This window comes from Panthera leo, chromosome D1 (assembly GCF_018350215.1).
Source record: "Panthera leo isolate Ple1 chromosome D1, P.leo_Ple1_pat1.1, whole genome shotgun sequence".
Classification (NCBI taxonomy): domain Eukaryota; kingdom Metazoa; phylum Chordata; class Mammalia; order Carnivora; family Felidae; genus Panthera; species Panthera leo.
The window spans coordinates 103847982-103868697 of NC_056688.1; the positions used below are offsets into that span (position 1 = coordinate 103847982).

At 40.1% G+C, this 20716-nt stretch overlaps 2 protein-coding genes across 2 annotated transcripts; both read left to right on the forward strand.

Moving 5' to 3' along the window:
• The first annotated feature begins 5878 nt into the window (after positions 1-5878).
• Positions 5879-6814, forward strand: LOC122200318 (olfactory receptor 4D10). The gene has a single exon (XM_042905856.1). The coding sequence runs from the start codon at positions 5879-5881 to the stop codon at positions 6812-6814; it is 936 nt and encodes a 311-aa protein (XP_042761790.1).
• Positions 6815-14912: 8098 nt separating this feature from the next.
• Positions 14913-15848, forward strand: LOC122200259 (olfactory receptor 4D11). Its single transcript, XM_042905737.1, has one exon. It carries the CDS (start codon positions 14913-14915, stop codon positions 15846-15848), a length of 936 nt encoding a protein of 311 aa, XP_042761671.1.
• Positions 15849-20716: the final 4868 nt, after the last annotated feature.

Sequence of the window (20716 nt, forward strand, 5' to 3'; positions counted from 1 at the left end):
ATGTGATGATACTCTACATGGACAACCCGAAAGACTCCACCAGAAAACTGCTAGAACTGATATGGGAATTCAGCTAAGTTGCAGGATATAAAAATCAATGTACAGAAATTAGTTGCATTTCTGTATACCAATAATGAAGCAGCAGAAACTTGTATGTAAATTAAAAAATAAACTAAAAATTTTTAAAAATAATAATAATTTAAAAATAAATAAAAATAAAAAATTTTTTAATATTAAATTGTTGTCAAATTGGTTTCCATACAACACTCAGTGCTCTTCCCAACAGGTGCCCTCCTCAATATCCATCACCTACCCTTCATTCCCTCCCACCCCCCATCAACCCTCAGTTTATCCTCAGTTTTTAAGAGTCTCTTATGGTTTGGCTCTCTCCCTAACTTTTTTTTTTCCTTCCCCTCCGCCATGGTCTTCTGTTAAGTTTCTCTGAATCCACATGAGAGTGAAAACATAAATAAATAAATAAATAAATGTAAAAATGTTTAAACATAATTTAAAAATAAAATAACTCTTAAAAAAGACATTCATAATCAAAAATAAAATAAAATAAAATAACATAAAATAAAATAAAATAAAATAAAATAAAATAAAATAAAATAAAATAAAATAAAATAAAATAAAATAAAATAAAATTTGGCGCTAAAAAGGCAAGAAAATTTCCTTAATTCAATAAAGAATATCGGTCAAAAAAAAAAGTATTTGCAAATCATATAGGGTTAATATCTACAATATATAAATAATTCATACAACTCAAAAGCTAACCCACCCCCCCCCCCCCCCCCACACACACACAATCTGATTTAAAAGTGGCAGAGGAGGGGCACCAGAGTGGCTCAGTCAGCTAAGCGCCGGGCTCTTGGATCTTCTCAGGTCATGATCTCACAGTCCATGAATTTGAGCTCCATATCATCTCCATGCTGACAGCATGGAGGCATGGAGTCTGCTTGGGATTCTCTCTCCCTCTCTTTCTGCCCCTCCCCTGCTTGCTCTCTTGCTCTCTCTCTCTCTCTCAAAATAAATAAATAAACTTTTTTTAAAAATGGCAGGGTGCCTAGGTGGCTCAGTCAGTTAAGCATCTGACTTCTGCTCAGGTCGTGATCTCATGGTGTATGAGTTTGAGCCCTACATTGGGTGAGCCCCACTTCTCTCTCTCTCTCTCTTTCTCTCTCTCCTCTCTCTCTCTCTCTCTCTCTCTCTCTCTCTCTCTCTCTCCTCCCTCTCTCTCTCTCTCTGCCCCTTGCTCACTCGAGCCCTCTCTCTGTCTCAAGAAAAAAAAAAAAGATGGCAAAGGAATGGAAGATATTTCTTCAAACAGGACACACAGATGGCCAACAAGTCCATGAAACATGTTCAACGTTACTAAGCACCAGAAAAGTGCAAATCAAAACCACAATGAGATATCAATTAACACCTGTTTGGATCGCTATCATCAAAAAGACAAGAGGTAAGTGTTGGCAAGGACGTGGAGAAAATGAAACCTTTGTTTCCACTGTTAGCAGAAATATAAATTGGATCAGCCTCTGTGGAAAACAGTATAGACATTCCTCAAAAAATTAAAAATAGAACTACCATATGATCCAGCAATCACATCTCTGGGCACATATCCAAAGGAAATAAAATTAAAATCTCAAATACGTACGAGCACACCCATGTTTATTGCAGCATTATTTACAATATCCAATACAGGGAAACACTCTTAAGTGTCCATAAATGGATAAATATATGTATATTTATGTATGTATATTATACATATGTATATACATATGTATATATGTACACACACACACAGTGGAATATTTTCAGTCATAGAAAAGAAGGAAATCTTGTCATTTGTAACAATATGGATGGATCTTGAGGTCATTATGCTAAGTGAAATAAGCCAGAGAAAGAAACACCGTATGATCTCATTTATATGTGGAATCTGAACTCACAGAAACAGAACATAAAATGGTGCTCTCCGGGTACTGAGGGGTGGGAGAACTGGGGAGATGTTAGTTAAAGGGTACAAACTTTCATTTATAAGATGAAAAATTTGAGGGGAACCTAATGTAAAGCATGGTGATTATGGTTAACAATACTGCATTATATACTTGAAAGTTGCTAAGAGAGTAGATTTTAAGTGAGCTCACCACTAAAAGGAATTAGTAATTATGTAAGGTGATGGAGGTGTTAGCTAACCCCACAGTAATAATCACTTTGCAATACATAAATGTATCAAGTCAACACATCATATACCTTAAACAGGCACTGATATATGTCATTGTATCTCAATAAAGCCAGTGGAGGGATTACCTATCTCAAATATACAACCTGTCTCATGCAGTTTTTATCTTTGTAGATTAGTTTAATATACTTAAACACAAACAAAATGGAAAAGCAGGTAAATCCAAACCCATTACCATTCTAGAAACAGTGGAAGTGCATTCTATATAAAGTCAAGCCATTCAATAAATTGAGTTAATCTTAAATAGCTATTGTTTAGAGAGCTTTACTAACATACTTATCTAGCTATATCCAAATTGAGAGATGTGCAGAATATAGGAAAACAGGGGAAATGTGCATTCCCCAAACACCACCTAAATCATGTTTCTCTACATGTGGAGACTTACAACAACATCATGAGACTATAATCATCCTGTGTATAATTAGAAATTGAACTAGCAGCAAAGGAGTTTAAGTCCAGTTCTCTTGTCGTTTTCTGGCAACCTAATTGAAACTCAGTTGTATATAGTGTCCTTTGAGTCTTGCAAGCCATGAAAATTGGACCCTTGTGGTCTCTTGGACACCATATTTGGCATGTTTTAACAATGTTCTGATTGAGCTGTGGATAAGAGAATAGATTTCCACTACTGCCTCTAAATAATTTGGACACTAATCAAAATGTGTCCATCTGCGTGTGTCTACGCATGTGCCTATCATGGTGACTTTTTAATAAATCCCATTGAAACTTCATCTCCACCAGCACAATCAGGCACTTGACTTCTTCCCTGCCCAATAATATTCCTTTTGCAATTCTTATATTAGGCCTGAGGCTGAGGGATTTGTACATAAGATAGAGATACAGTAGAAGTTCTTGAATCTGTGATGCTTTGAATCTGCCCGTTTTCTCTTGAAAGGAAAGCAAAGATACTACAATTTAGTTTTCCAAAAGGCTTTACCTTCAGAAACAAAATTTTTAAGAATTATTGTCTCCAAGTGTACTAGTCTGCATTGTTCCCCAAAGCATACAATTTTTAGTTGGAATTTCAGGATCAACGGAATCCAGGAAAGATGTTAAACTTTCAGCTAAGGTTAAGATTATGCATAGTGAAATTGACATGTTGTTGTTCTGATTATGTATAAATAGTCTGACTTTGATATTTTTCCAGGTATATATATATATATATATATATATATATATATTTTTTTTTTTTTTTTTTTTTTTTGGGACAGAGAGACAGAGCATGAACGGGGGAGGGGCAGAGAGAGAGGGAGACACAGGAGGGGCAGAGAGAGAGGGAGACACAGAATCGGAAACAGGCTCCAGGCTCCGAGCCATCGGCCCAGAGCCCGAGGCGGGGCTCGAACTCACAGACCGCGAGATCGTGACCTGGCCGAAGTCGGACGCTTAACCGACTGCGCCACCCAGGCGCCCCTTTCCAGGTATATTAAACACTTCAGAGCCAAGATGATCTTCGCAAGATAGAAACAATAAAGGTAGGTATTCACTATGGGGAAGAGGGATGCTGTGTTAAAAGGGATTCCAGAACCATGGCCCATTCAGTGTAAGGGAAGACATCATGCATTTGTTGCTACCCTTTGAGTTGCTTATCAGTAAAGCCACCTCAGATTAAGATTGATGTAAATAGAGTTTCCAAAGCCCCGTTTTGCCAAATTCCTATCTTTGGACAGACACTTTTATTATCTAAAATTAGACCCTCTCAATAAGGTTGAAGGGGGGAGGGGCACCTGAGTGGCTCAGTTGGTTAAACATTATTGATTTCAGCTCAGGTCATGATCTCACAGCTCGTGAGTTCAAGCCCCGAGTTGGACTCCATGCTGATATTGTGGAGCCTGCTTGGGATTCTCTCTTTTTCCTTCTCTCTGCCTCTCCCCTGCTCATTCTCTCTCTCTCTCTCTCCCAAAACAAACTTTAAAAAAAAAAAAAGATTGAAGGGGGAAAAATACTATTTCTTCCATCCTATTTCCATCTCTTCCTTCCTATTTCCATCTCTTCCTTCCTTCCAGCCAAATGTAGATTCATAATACATTCCATATGAAAAACAAGAATAGCACATTAATACTTACTAAAGGATGGTGGGAAACACTGAATGGATTAACTTTTTATAACTCTTCACACATAGTAAGCATTCATGAAGTAGGAGCTGTTGATGCTCCTGGAAATCAGGATATCTCTACCATCCCTCCTCTCCCACCAAATCTACTTTCACTTTTCTCACGACCCATTTCACATTTTATCATGCATCATGTTCATCAGTGTATGCTAATCACCCACTTTTGTTAGGCTGTCAACACTTGGACAAAGTGGTCCAACTTAATCTTATACGAAGATTGCAATAAATATTCCCTTACTAAGTATAAGGTAGAACAAATAATAATTACAAAAACTCCTAAGAATTATCAATAACAGTGTATTAAAAAACAGGCATAATTCTAATAATACTAATGTCTCTTCTCGCTGTGTGACCTCTCCCTCTTTTAGCTGTGATTCAAAAAAAAGAGGCAGAAAAAAGTGTGATGGATACAGAATAGACCACTCCTCAAAATCAGGTTATTTTTTTTTAATTTTTTTTTAATGTTTTTATTTATTTTTGAGACAGGGAGAGACAGAGCATGAACAGGGGAGGGTCAGAGAGAGGGAGACACAGAATCTGAAACAGGCTCCAGGCTCTGGGCTGTCAGCACAGAGCCCGACGTGGGGCTCGAACTCACGGACCGCAAGATCATGACCTGAGCTGAAGTCGGCCGCTCAACCGACTGAGCCACCCAGGCGCCCTTCAAAATCAGGTTATTATCCTTATTCTCTCCCTCAAACTCTGGCAAGGACCAGTTAAGTTATAGAAGATGAAAAAGTTCTAGAAAATTGCTGTATAATACTGTGCACCTAAGAATTTGTTAAGAGGGTAGATTTATGTTTCAGTGTTTTTATCACAATAAAAAAATGTTATTCTTTGAGATTTGGATTTATACCTTGTCTTAATCTGTTTTCCAGTAACAATTTTTTAATATTTTTAAATAATTATTAAGCAAATAATCTGATTAGTATAAAGTAATAATTACAATAGCAAGTTATCTACATGGAATAATAGGTTGCAGATTTAAGAAATTCAACATAAAGCAGCCAAGAGCAAGGAAAGTGACTCAGCAACATTGAAATAAGGAACAGAAACAGATCCCTGTCTAGAAAGACAAGACCCTTTTGAAGTCAACAGAATGTTTGCCAATATGAACATTAAACTTGTAGACTGTAAGCCTGCAATGGCTGGAAATATGTCTGACCTCATATGCTTCAGACAGTTCCTGACATGCTATCAATTTGCGTGGAATAAAAAAATAAAATTTAAAAAACCACAATAAATAAAATATGCTATGTAAATGTCCCTACTAACATAAATGCTTATTCTTTCCAAAATTAGTTTTATAGGAAAAGAATTATTGAATGACTTTGCATGTGATCATTTGATTTGATCACCAAAGTGATTGCAATCTTAAAAATTTGGACGGCTCAACAAATCACAAGCACTACATCCACATGGGCAAGATTCTGAATTGCGGTCTTAGTGCTTAAGAAGAAAATAAAATAAACAGCCAAGTACTTTCATAGGAAGTAGCTTGGAACAAAAGGGAAAAAGAAAATGACTTCATGGAGCTGAGAAACTGCACCAGGGTGAAAGAATTTACTTTCCTTGGTCTAACCCAGAATCAAGAACTGAGCTTGGTCTTATTTCTTTTCCTGCTTCTCGTGTACGTGACAACTCTGCTGGGAAACCTCCTCATCATGGTCACTGTGTCCTGCGAATCTCGCCTTCACACCCCCATGTACTTCCTGCTCCGTAATTTATCTATTGCCGACATCTGCTTTTCCTCCATCACTGCTCCCAAGGTTCTGGTGGACCTGCTGTCACAGAGAAAGACCATCTCCTTCAATGGCTGCTTCACCCAGATGTTTTTCTTCCACCTTGTCGGAGGGGTGGATGTATTTTCATTATCAGTGATGGCATTGGATCGATATGTGGCCATCTCCAAGCCTCTGCACTACGTGACCATCATGAGTAGAAGTCGTTGCATTGGATTCATAGTGGCCTCCTGGGTGGGGGGCTTTGTCCACTCCATTGTGCAGATTTCCCTGTTGGTTCCACTCCCGTTCTGTGGACCCAATGTTCTTGACACTTTCTACTGTGATGTCCCCCAGGTTCTCAAGCTCTCCTGTACAGACATTTTTATGCTTGAGTTGCTGATGATTTCCAATAATGGACTGCTCACCACACTGTGGTTCTTCTTCCTCTTGGTGTCATATATGGTCATATTATTAGTAGTAAGGTCTCAGGCAGGGGAGGGGAGGAGGAAAGCCATCTCCACCTGCACCTCCCACATCACTGTGGTGACCCTGCACTTTGTGCCCTGCATCTACGTCTATGCCCGGCCCTTCACTGCCCTCCCCACAGATAAAGCCATCTCTGTCACCTTCACTGTCATCTCCCCGCTGCTGAACCCCTTGATCTACACCCTGAGGAACCAGGAGATGAAGTCAGCCATGAGGAGACTGAAGAGAAGACTCATGCCTTCTGACAGGGAATAGACAGGTAGCTCACTCCTTCTCAGCACCCTTGAAAACATTTGTCCATGAAATAAACTGCTATTTATTCAAGGATTTCTGATTAACTTTTAGATTTCTTCTAAGACCCAGAGGACTTTCAAAGAGTCTGCTCAGCATGCAATAATAATGACAAAATCTGGGTTTCATGTTACAAAAGAAATCAAATTGTTAGCCAGAGAGGTACATGTTGTTTTTGCAATACAACCTTGGAAGAAATAAGAAAAACAGAATCAAAATATACTCAGTTTTATCAATTTGGAATTTTCTATTCTATTGAGATACAATTATGTGAAAATAAATAAAGTAAATAAACCTCATTGAAAATGGAGCTGGGGAGTTCTGAAGGGGGAGTTCTCACACTATCACTGGCTGTAGGAGGCATGCTGGCCTTCCCCAGCAGGAGGAGGGAAGAATTTCTCCTTGCCCGGCAACAGCCCAGCCAGTGAGAACTCAGCAAAAACAGCCCCTCTCAGCTTCCTCTTTTCACCTATAAAAGCAAGCTTCTCTCCCCTGTGCTTGCCATTTGCCTATGGTCTGCTGTAGTTTGCTTGTTCTGAATAGCAGTTCCTGGACCATTCCCAAAGAAACTCATTTTTCTGGTAAAATAACTGGCTTTTTTGTTTTTTAAGGTCAACATTACTTGGTGACCACAAAGGAACCTGAAGGGGATGAACTGGTAAGGAAATAATGGCCCCCGGAAGCATGTGAGGTACACACTGGAGCCCCTTGCACTCTCTGCTCCCCTGGGTCATCGTTTCTATTTCAGTTCCACCAGATCCAGGTTCCCTCCTTCTGGTTGACCTCCACAACTGTATCTGGGATCTGTTTGTTCATTTGTTTGTTTGTTTTTAGGAAGGCACTGCCCCTTGTGACTACTCTTCTATTAACTGAGTCTCTGGTTTTGACTAATGGCATTTGAATCTGCCAAATTCTCTCAGGAAGGTCCTCCTTCTGGGCCCCAGTCTGGTTTTATGTTTAAAAACTGTGGTCTCAGGCGCCTGAGTGTCTCAGTGGGTTAAGAGTCTGACTTCGGCTCAGGTAATGATTTCATGGTTCATGGGTTTGAGCCCCGCATCAAGCTCTCTGCTGACAGCTCGGAGCCTGGAGCCTGCTTCCCATTCTGTGTCTCCCTTTCTCTACCCTTCCCTCACTCATGCTCTCTCTCTCAAAAAAAGTGGATAAACATTTAAAAAAGAATTTTAAACTATTAAAAAAAACCACTATGGTCTGTCCTAAGGAGCACTTTAAACTAATTGGACCAACTTAATCAAAATTAATTTGGAATTCCTATGGCCATTAAGGGGGCACTTTTGATCTCCTCAAATTTGCTTTTCTTAGATTAGAATACCACAGCTCTAAAATAACACAAACAGGGGCACCTGGGTGGCTCAGTTGATTGATCTTCCAACTTTGTCTTGGGTCATGGTCTTGTGGTTCGTTGAGTTCAAGCCAGTCATCAGGCTCTCTGCTGTCACCACAGAGCCCACTTCAGATCCTCTATTCCCCTCTCTCTACCCCCCCTTCCCCACTGGTTCTCTCTCTCTCTCTGTGTCTCAAAATAAATAAATAAACTTTTAAAAAACAAATAAATAAATAAATAATAAAATAGTAAAATAAAATAACACAAACAGATGGGATGCCTGTTTCAGCTGGTATTGAGGCTTCCAAGTGTATTCCGGAGTCCAAAATCACCTCTTTGTAAAATACCATTTCTAAATTAACTGAGGCAAACAGGTAATGGAAAAAAAGACAAAAAATGCTTTTGAGGCTTCGTTCTCCCCTCCACCATCTTCATTATCTCCATCCCCATTTTTATACCCTCCACTTCTCTCACTGAACTTCCCATGTTCTGCAAACCCCTCCCCACTCTCTCCTCCTCCAAACCCATTAGAACCTGTTCCTTTAAAATTAGACCCTCTGAGGATCCTAATGCTAAGCCCATAATTTCCTGTGTCTTCTGAACTAAGGCTGAACCATGAGCCATAGTTAAAGATTGTCCCACAGTTACTGAAGGTGGCTCAGTCAGTTGAGCATCCCACTCTTGATTTCCGCCCATGTCGTCGTTATCTCATAATTCATGGGATCGAGACCCAGGTTGGGCTCTGCACTGACTTCATAGAGGCTGCTTGGGATTCTCTCTCTCCCTCTCTCTCTGCAACTCACCTGCACTTGTGTGTGTGCACACTCTCTCTCATTCTGTCCCTCTCAAAATAAGGAAATAAACTTAAAAAAGATAAAAAATGAAAGATGAACATGATAAATGCCATACTGGGAATGCTCTGGCAACTCCTTTTGAAGTCACTGAGAGGGTACCTTTGCTCTTGGCTACCTTGGCCCAATGGGCTGAATAGTACACTCTTGCTCAGGATTGCATTTTTAGCCAAGGACAAAACTGCAAATATCTAAACTGATGGTAGGTATGCCTTTGGAGTACCTCATGACTTTGGAATGCTATGGAAACAGTGAGGCCTCCTCACTTCCAACAGGGACAAAATTTTAAATGGCCTTCATGTCCAAGATTTATTAGATGCCATACTCTTATCAGCCACTTTGGCCATTATCAAGATCCCTGGGTGTCCAAATTTGATTCCCTGGAGACTAAAGGAACCCACCTTGCTAATATTTCCACAAAGAATGCTTTATGTATCCCAACAAGAGAAGGGAAGAATTTCTCCTTGCCCAGCAACAGCCCAATGATAATTCAGTGAAAACCAAGTTGATCAGATATCAGCTGGGGGTGGTGGAGGATGAGGAGCCTGGTCAAATAATGAGGGTGATCAGCTATGGAGGGTGCGGGATTCTGGCTAACCTGGATCAGCAGGATTATAGCTAAACTTGGACAATGCAGAGACAGAGACAGAGATCCAAAAGTTGAGCCCTGGTTAAAAAGTTCAGGGAAGCAGTGCCTGGGTGGCTCACACAGTTAAGCATCCGACTTTTGATTTCGGCTCAGGTCATGATCTCATGGATTATGGGTGCGAGCCCTGTGCCTCATGGTTTGTGGGGTCACACAGCACAGGGGATGCTTGGGATTCTCTCTCCCTGTCTCTGTGCCCCTTCTCTGCTCACTCTCTCTTTCTCAAATAAACAAATAAACTTAAAAAAAAAAAAAAGTTCAGGGGAGCCTGAGTAGAGTTTGGCCAAGGATAGAATCTTTCTCACTGTTACAGAATTTTAGGCCCTAACAAAAATGTGTGTTCCTAAGTGTATGTACCTAATTATGTCTTAATTACTCCCACAGAAACAATCTCACGATCAGCAGAATTTTTCCACAGCCACATCCAACTATATTCCCTCTGATAATTCTTACACCAGTTTTGGGATTAAGGAATTGGTAAATATAATGGGGCACTATGAATTAACATGGGAAAGACAAGAAAATACTATTTCCTGAGTCTGTCCTTTGCACATAAAGTAGCCACTGAAATCACTGGCCTTCAGAGGGCTATTAGCACAATTTTCTGAAGCTGAATGCTTCCTGAGGTTCATGTGAACATAATTTAAGATGGAACCCTTGAGAGAAGGTTGGAGATTTTAGGTAAGAAGTATAACTCTACATGAGTGTGTGTGTCTGTAGTGTCTGAATGTCTATGTATAAGAGTGAAAAATAAGGGGCTCCTGGGTGGCTCAGTCAGTTAAGTGTCTGACTCTTGATTTCAGTTCAGGTCACAATCTCACGGTCATGAGATCAAGTCTCGTGTTAGACTCTGTGCTAAGCATGGAGCCTGCTTGGGATTCTCTCTCTCTTTCTCTCTCTCTCTCTCTCTGTCTCTCTCTCAAACAAAAAGTGTAGATAGATAGATAGATAATAGATAGATAGATATAAATATATATTATATATAGATATACACCATATATAGATATACACTATATATACACTATATCTACATCTACATCCTTATCTATATCTATATCTATATCAATAGATATAGATGATATAGATAGATAGATATAGATAGATATAGATATAGATATAGATATAGATATAGATATAGATAGATATGAAAAGATGGAGAATCTGGAGGATGTTGTCTGAATTACTGAAGGTAGTTTGTGAACATGGGATGTATTCCTTTCTGACAAACTTTCTCAAACTCAGGGTTTGAGGTACTTTCTACCCTTTTATATAGATAATCTATATATTTATATAGATATATAGATATTTATATAGATAATTTATATAGATAATTATTTACATGGGGGGCCCTGTGGAAGACTTTCATAGCTAGGTTGGATTTCCTCAATAACTATTGAGTTGATATTTTCTGATGAGCATTTTCTCTCTCTCTTTAACTAGTCAGGATTGATAGTTGAGCCATCATTCAGTTCAACACACTCCATTTACTAATGATCCTCCAGTATGAACATAGTACTAATCATAACAGATAACCAGCCTGTATGCTGACACCTTCACATGTGTTAGTTCATCTAATCGTCATAGCCACCCTGTAAGATGGGTATTATAAGCCCCATTCTATGGATGCAGAAGTCAAGTCTCTCACTTGCCCAAATCACCAAGCCAGGACTTGATCCCAGGAGGTTCTCACTGCAGAGACCATGTACTGGACTTCTCTGGTTTGTTAAGATGATATCAGACAAGAAGCCAGATCAAGCAAGCACTCTTCTTACTATCATACACTGTCACCACCCGCTGGGCCATTCTTACTGCCATTAAAGAAAAACATCTCCTAGTTTCATGAAAACAGTGTGTTCTGGGGCCCCTGGGTGGCTCAGTCGGTTGAGCATCTGACTCTTGATTTCAGCTCAGGTCATGATCTCAGGGTCGTGAGATCGAGCCCCATGTTGGGTTCCATGCTGAGCAAGGAGCCTGCTTACAATTCTTTCTCTCCCTCTTTGCCCCTCCTCGCTTTCTCTCTAAAAACAAAACAAAACAAACAAAACAAAACAACATCAGAACAGTATGTTCCGATGAATCTGTTTTGGAATACATGTCCTGGGAAATATACAGTCCCTCTAAAAGATTGGCAGTCTATTTAAAGACGCTGTGTGTCTGTGAGAGTAACTGACTTAGCGGTTTTCTTTGCGATAACACACATAGAATCACACTTATTATGGATTATGGATTGGGCAATGCTCTAAGTATTGATGCTTTTCCAAGATTAATTCACTTAATCCTCACACGAATCATATGAGAGAGATGCTATTGTTTCCAAATACTGATGCAGAGATTGAGGCCAAAGGGGTGAATCAACTTGCCCATGTTTGCATAAGCAGTGAGTGCCCAGCTGGGATGTGAGCAGGCAGGGTGGTGCCCAAGCCCCCCAGGTACCCGCTGTATGCTGTGATACCTCTTAGTAGTTCTTTTCAGCTTTCCATATTAAATAGACTTTGGACAAAATTTCACACAGATGCCATAAAACTTGGTGGGAATGTGAGCTAAGTGAAAAGAAATATCTTCGTTCGACCTGAAAAGCACACACACACAAAATTGAGAGGGAAGTGATGTTCACCTTTCTTTTGTTTCTGATTATGGTCAGAAACAGGAGATAAACTTCAAAGAAAGAAATTAAGCCTCGTTTCAAGGATTCGTGAAAGAAAACGAAAGGAATTCAAAAGCAGTAAGATTATATGGTAAGTATACATTTCACATTATAAGAAACTGCCAAGCTGTTTTCACAAAGGGTCACACCATTTTACGTTCCCACCAGAGTTCCAATACCTCTCCATTTTTTGTCTATTCTTTTTTCTATGTTTATTTATTTTATTTTAAGAGACAGAAAGAGAGCATGAGTGGGGGTTGCGGCAGAGAGAGGGAGGGAGAGAGAGAATCCCAAACAGGCTCCACGCTGTTAGCATAGAGCCCTGATGCAGGGCTCGATCCCATGAACCGTGAGATCATGATTTGAGCCAAAATCAAGACCTGGATGCTTAATCTACTGAGCCATCCAGGTGCCCCTGCCTATTCTTGATATATTTGTCTTTTTTATATTGGTCATTCTAATAGGTGTGTACTCTGATTTTAATTGACATTTCCCCAGTGGTAAATGATGCTAGCATCTTTTCATGTGTTTATTTGTTATTCCTATGTCCTCCTGTTGAAGTGTCTTTTCAAACCGTTTGTCCCTTTGTGTTTTATTTAGGATATTGGTTTTCTTATTATTGAATTTTAAAAGTTACAAACATTATACTCCTAGGTACTTACCCAAGAGAAGTGAAAACATATGTCCACACAAAGACCTGTACATGATTATTTATAGCAGCTTTAATATGTAATAGCCAAAAAACCAGAAACAACCCAAATTGTTCATCAAGTGAATGGATAAACACACTGTGGTATATCCATACAACTAAATGGAAAAAAAATATTGGCACACACAAACTTATGGATAAATTTTATGAGTGGAAAAAAAAACCAGTCTATGTTATAGGATTCAATGTATAGAAAATTCTAGAAAATACAAACTAATATATACTGACAGAGAGCAGATCAGTGGCTGCCTGAAGAAAGAGGGGCAAAGAGGACATACAACAAAGGGTCATGTAACAAGAACACTTTTGGAGTGACAGATATGGTAACTATCTTAAATATAGTGATTTCCTTGGGTATATGGTTATGTCCAAACATCAAAGTATACACTTCAAATACATGAGCCTATTGTATATCAATGATAGCTCTATAAAAAAATAATAATAATTTTTAAGAAACAAAGTAGAACAATGGTCAGAAGAGAAACTCTGAGTTACACCTTCATTTCCATAGCTGAGGAGCTATTCATCACACACGGATTTTGGTACCTAAAGTAGTGTAAAATAAAGGTAGAAGTAAAGAAGTCTTGTTAAGTGAGAATAGACCACTGAGAAGAACTTCATGACCTTCATTTTTTTTATTTTTCATATAATTAAATTTGCAATTTATTTGTTTATTTATTTTGAGACAGAGGGTGAGAGAGAGAAAGAGAGCATGGGAGGGGCAAAGAGATAGGGAGAGAGAGAATCCCAATCAGGCTCCATGCTGTCAGTGCAGAGCCCAACTTGGAGCTTGAATCCATGAACCGTGAGATCATGACTGAGCCAAAATCAAGAGTCAGTGATCAACCGACTGAGCCACCCAGGCGCACCTAAATTTGATTTAAAAAAGGGAGAGTGGCGCCTGGGTGGCTCAGTTGGTTAAGCCTCTGACTTCAGCTCAGGTCATGATCTCACAGTCTGTGAGTTCGAGCAAGTCTGTGAGTTCAAGCCCTGCATCAGGCTCTGTGCTGACAGCTCAGAGCCTGGAGCCTCCTTCAGATTCTGTGTCTCCCTCTCTCTCTGCCCCTTCCCTGCTCATGCTCTGTCTCTCTCTGTCTCAAAAATAAATAAAAGCATTAAAAAAAAATAAAAAATAAGATAAAAAAATAAATAAAAAAGGGAGGAGTGTTTCTGTGGAGTTCAGTCCAAAGAGAACCATTTTGCAGATAGTGGTTCTTAAATCATTTAAATGGAACATGCAGGGGCACCTGGGTGTTTCAGTCGGTTGAGCCTCCAACTCTTGATTTTGGCTCAGGTCATGATCCCAGAGTCATGGGATGGAGCCCCATGTTGGGTTCTGTGCTGAGCATGGAGCCTGCTTGGGAATTCTCTCCCTCTCTCTCTCTCCCTCTGCCCCTCTCCCCTGCTCATGTGCTCTCTCTCTCTCTCTCTAAAATTAAAAAAAATTTTTTTTTTTAAACATTTACGTGGAGCATGCAATCTGGAAAAGAAACTAAACACATTGCCTTTCCCACACACCAAATTGACTCCATTTTTTTATCCCTCATGCTCCAAGAGTCCCTTCCTGAACATTTCACATCTACCTGTTTATCTTGAACATGCAGAACTTCTATACTTATTTTTATGTCACATCTAAAATATTTATAATTTACAGAAGAATAATTATATGCATGTTTGTATTAATCAGATGTCATTTCCCACACACTAGCAATAATTTCAGAACAGCCCTTCATGTGTTAACAGCAGCTCCCTAGTTTTCAGTCCTAATACCTAACTCTTTAAACCTGATATGTTAAGGGAGAGTGAACACTTTCTGTGATAATACTTTTCATTTTTCCCAAGCTGCACAAAGAAGAGGAAACATGATTCAATGGAGTTGGGAAATAACACAAGGGTAAAAGAATTTATATTTATGGGACTTACTCAGTCCCAAAACCTGAGTTTGGTCCTATTTCTTTCTTTGTGCTTGGTATACATGACAACTCTTCTGGGAAACCTCCTCATCATGGTCACTGTGACCTGCGAGTCCCGCCTTCACACGCCCATGTACTTCCTGCTCCGCAATCTCTCCGTCTTGGACATCTGCTTCTCCTCCATCACCGCTCCCAAGGTCCTCGTAGACCTCCTGTCAAGGACGAAGACCATCTCCTTCAATGGTTGCATCACTCAGATCTTCTTCTTCCACCTCCTCGGGGGGGCAGACATTTTTTCTCTCTCTGTCATGGCCTTCGATCGCTACATGGCCATCTCCAAGCCCCTGCACTACGTGACCATCATGAGCAGGGGGCGATGCACTGCCCTCATCGTGGCCTCCTGGGTGGGGGGCTTTGTCCACTCCATCGTGCAGATTTCCCTGTTGCTGCCCCTCCCCTTCTGTGGACCCAATGTTGTTGATGGCTTCTACTGCGACGTCCCCCAGGTCCTCAAACTCGCCTGTACAGACACCTTTGTACTTGAACTCCTGATGATTTCCAACAATGGTTTAGTCACTACCCTGTGGTTTATTTTCCTGCTTGCATCTTACACAGTCATCTTGACAATGCTAAGGTCTCAGGGAGGGGAGGGAAGGAGGAAAGCCATCTCCACCTGCACCTCCCACATCACTGTGGTGACCCTGCACTTTGTGCCCTGCATCTACGTCTACGCCCGGCCCTTCACTGCCCTCCCCACTGATAAAGCCATCTCTGTCACCTTCACTGTCATCTCCCCACTGCTGAATCCATTGATCTACACCCTGAGGAACCAGGAGATGAAGTCAACCATGAGGAGACTGAGGAGAAGACTCATGCCTTTTGTAATGGAATAGTGTAAGTATCTCCAACCTCTTCATCACCAAGGACTCCTTTATTTTTTCCATAAAGTCATATTTATATACCCAAATACATTGTCAATAAACCAACTATACTTACTAGATAGCAATTTATTTTCCTATTTAATAGGTTACTGATAACTTAAGTTTCTGGTGAGCATGCAGATAACTAGTATTATAGGACTGAGCTGATTGATGTCCTTGAATAGAAATTCAAGGACAACTATATGGCAGGTAAAGACATAGATTGAATCTAACACCTTTTTCAACAGGCAAGTTAATAGAAGTCTAGATATGAGTGATTTGCTCAAAATCTTATATCAAGTGAATTGCAGAGAAAAGTCTTCAGATACTTAATCTATTGTCCTTCTGCCATAAGAAGGCAATGTGTTACATTACCAGAACTGTCTACACCAAACTGCAATCCTGTTCTAAGAAAGATCTTATGATCCGTGCCCCTGTAGTACACATATATGGGTGCATATGTCCTACACAGATTAGGGAATTTTCTCACCTTAAACTCCATATGGGGATGTGACCACTGAGAACCTCAATAGTAGTACGTAATGGTTGTCCTACTGGATTCCTATCAGGAATGAAGAAACTTGGGCCTAAAAGGATTTATCACATGCAGAGCCAGACAAGCCAGATGCACATTCTCATGATAAGTTTAGACAAAAGCAGAACCTCATTAATCCTATATGAAGAGCAACCCATTCTCATTATTTAAGAACCGATTCCAGTCTCATTGGCTTCACCATTAAGGATTTACATTCTTCCCACCAAAGAGGAAGAGAGGAGGTGTTCAAGAAAGTAAAATTCTAATCAGTCTGTTTTTCAATCTGTTGATGTTTGGGAAGATGTGGTATAGGCTAGTGTTTTATCTGGGAGAGCATGGGAAAGAAATAAAGTAAAAAAGTAAAGCCTTGTGACCTCTGCCATCTACCAGCTGTGTGACCTTGAGCAAGTTATTTTATTTCTCTTCAGGTTATATATAGTTCATTCATGCAAAGATATTTATAATGTCCATTTCATGGAGTCATTGATATAGTTAAAGGGAAATGGTATATGTGAAACACACAATCCCCAGCAGATAGTAAATGTTCAGTGCAAGACAAATGTCATTTTCAATATCACCCTTACTGCTCTGCCTAACACACATTCGGTCCCCCATGAGCCTATTGCACTCTTCTCCAATATGGCCTGTATTCCTAATTATCAAGGAAAAAAACCTGATGGGATAAAAAGCAAAGTAATGTACACTGAATTCAAAGCATCTATCATCTTAAAATTTCTAGTGTTCTGTCATTAAAACATGACAATGGATTTGCTTGCCATTCATTCAGGTCAAAGAGACATCCTATAGCTGATGAGATACAGCACAGGAGAGTTTCATACCAAAAGAAGGTAATGAGTCAAAGATAAACCCTAGCTGTGAAGGTGATATGAGGGGTCAGACAAAAAAGTCAGACAGACTCAGTAGGCTAGAAGAGAGCCCAAGTAAAGTTAGCCAAAGCGTAGTGAGTATTGAGGATGAACTTCAGTTATATCTGTCATTGGATCTGGGCTGGCCTCATAATCACTCATCAACTGACTGGCTCAATCATTTGATCACTTGATCAATTTCCTGTCACTTGATTTCCTGTCACTTGATCAATCAATTCTAACTTTTTACAGTATTAACCTACTTCCTCTAGCATGAAAATTATAAGAATAATTCACACTTAAGTCACCATTCATAGAGTCCCGCTACATTACTTGTATAGTTTTGGTCTTGAGTCCTTAGGCCTTTCTTTATGAAATTGCCTATAAAAAATGCACACCACAAGCCACTTTATGGTCCATTTCATGCAAATGTGTTCTATCCTTTCCTTCGTATCTCATATTTTTACTACTATGTCAGAACTGGATGGCACCGAAGATATATGGGGTGTGAATCATTGTATCACTGGAGCATAATCCCAAAGGTCGAGAACCCAGAAACCTCTTCCGCAACATGGCTCCTGACACTTCCTCAACCATCTCTAAATAAACATACAACATAACCTGATCAATAATTCAGGGGAAGGGAAAAGCAATACATCTGATTACACAAACATACATCATTTATATGGATGACATAAAATCACAACGTGGGTGGGCTGCATTTTTTCCATTTAAATAAGCTTTTATTATTTTTGCAGTTCTGCTGTTAACAGCCATAGGAAATTTAACAGATTCTGGGCATACATAGAGCTTTCAAATTACCCTTTCCTGCATCACTCCCTGAATCAAACGTTTTAATGATAAACATCTCTGCGTACCTGTGAACCCAATAACATAAAATAACTCCAAAATAATTAAATTGATGAATATCAAGAACTGTCACTGTGCTATGCTCCTAGGTCCTAAGTGAACTGTGGATCTCAGAGATGTAGTAGATTAAATTAATTGCAGAGGGACAATGTACCTATTGCATTAAACAGAAATTGCACAGATAAATCTACACTGTCCAGTCTCTGAGAGCTGCCCTATCAGTAGTCACAGAGCTTTGATTTTTTTCCATTGGTACTCTTTTACTTAAGTTTCATTTCCCAGCTGATTGCAAGCAAATTGACTTTGGTCAGGAGGAAGACTGCACAGTTCTTGGTATCGTTGAACACAACTCTTTCTTCTTGAGCCAAGGGGGATAATGCACTGTCTCATATACTTCCTCCAGAGAAAAGCTTGTGTCCTGAATGTGCATTGGGACCTCTGCATTATGTGTGAGATGGGGCAGAGAGGAGATGAGGGAGTCTCATAGGAACTCCGCTGAATTGGCCACTCAGCTTCCCTGCACATACCCAACAGTATTCCCTTTGCTCATTCCTATATTTGGCTTGTGGCTGAGGGACTAATTGAGATGGCCGAGGCACTATGGGGCAAAGTGGAGGAGTCAGTTGGATGTGATTCCCTGAAGCTTCCTTCTCCCACCTGCAGAAAGAAAGTAACAAAATCACTAACCTTGAGGTTGGCTTTCCATTAAACACAGTATTTCCCCAGAACGTACTTCCTGTCAGATGTAGCCGGAGCTTCATAAGAAGATCAATTTCCCATTTGGAGACTGAAGTCGGATAGTTTTGGTATGTGTGAATCTTCTGAAACTGGAAAGTTGTTAGTGTTGGTTTTTCAGAAATGCCACAAGTGTCTAGAATGTTCCTATTGAAACCATAACTCTAATCAAGCAAATGAAAGTGGTGGTTTTTCACAAAAGAGGAAGTAAGGATTACAGAATACAAGAAGGTCAGTTGGCTTCAGGGATGTGATGTATTCTACTTGGTGAGATGTCGAGATTCAAAGTGTTTTGAAAGTGAGATGGTGCTAATATCCCAGCTCTCAGGAGGGTGACTGCCTTGGAAAAATACACCAAGACAACAATTCCTGAATTTAGTGTATGTTTCTTGGCTGGGAATGGAAGTATGGGGGCTTTGAGTAAGGTGTTTTAATGGTTAGCTTGTTTATCTGTGCCCTTATGTGCTGATGAGCATGAATCATGCTCCTAAAATTTTTAGGGATTCAATTAAGGATAGACGCCTTTCAATATTGGGAAAGAGAAAACTGTGACATGAGAAATTCCATTCCATGTAGAGAATGCTTAGCATTTGCTCAGTGGGAAGCTGGGATGTGAGGGTAGCCCTCAGGCTGTAGGCTCTGTCCAAGCTTGACAAGCTTGTTTCCAAAGGATGAGGTCTCCTTGGGGGTGATTTCTTTTTAATGTTTATTTATTTTTGAGAGAGAGGAAGAGCATGAGTGAGAGAGCGGCAGAGAGAGAGATGGAGACACAGAATCTGAAGCAGGCTGCAGGATCCAAGCTGTCAGCACAGAGCCCAATGCAGGGCTCGAACTCGAACTATGAGATCATGACCTGAGCCGAAGTCAGATGCTTCACCAGCAGAGCCACCCAGGTGCCCCACCTTGGGAGTGATTTTTAAGAAATTCTTATGATCTGTATTTTGACCTTGCAAAGACACATAAGATTGTATTTCTTTGTCCATTTCCCCCTCACACTATTATGCATGTGTTTTGATGCAATATGCACAATATACTTTCAAAGTAGCTTTCCCACTCTTGGTAAAAAGATAGCATCCATAGGAACCCAGCAGATCCAAGAGGAGTTTATATTTAAAGTAATGCTACTCAGATCTCATTTCTGCGCCCTGCACTGGAGCACTGCATGTGGTACCTTGATGAAGGTACCTCTGAAGACTGCAAAGCCTGCTCTTTCGAACTCTGCTTTTCTTTTTTTGTTCAGTCACTCTGACATCCTCTCACAGGAGAGGATGTGCCATCTCCTAACACTCGCATACTACTTTCCCTTGATAGGAAAAGATTATTTTTTTCTCTGCATCGCTTTCTGGGACGGGCTGATCAACACTGGGAAGAAGTACAGGTGCAGTAGTTAAGAGCATCTGTCTTTGCAATAAGACAAATCTTAGTTTGCGACAAGGCTCTGCCAGCTGTGAGACCTTGAGCAAGTTACTTAATCTTTCTGTGCCTCAGTGTCCTCATCAACAAAGTCAAAATAATAACTATTTCATCTGGATATTACAGGTTTTGGAAGAGATAAAGTGAAACAGTTGGTATAGCACATAAGAAACACTCCATAAATGTTCACTAAAAGCAGGGAAAAAATAAGCAGAGCAGAGCTCCATTATCCTGCCCATATTTGCATAAGGCTGAGACTTTGAAAGTTGCATGGATCCTCTCCACCACCACTACCACCCTCCCCTGCCTGCCGGACCTGATAGCCTGATGACTGCCTTTCGAGTTGAGGATTATAGTCCATTTTCTTTCTTTCTTTTTTAATTTGAGAGAGAGAGAGAGCACGGGAGTGGGGGAGAGGGGCA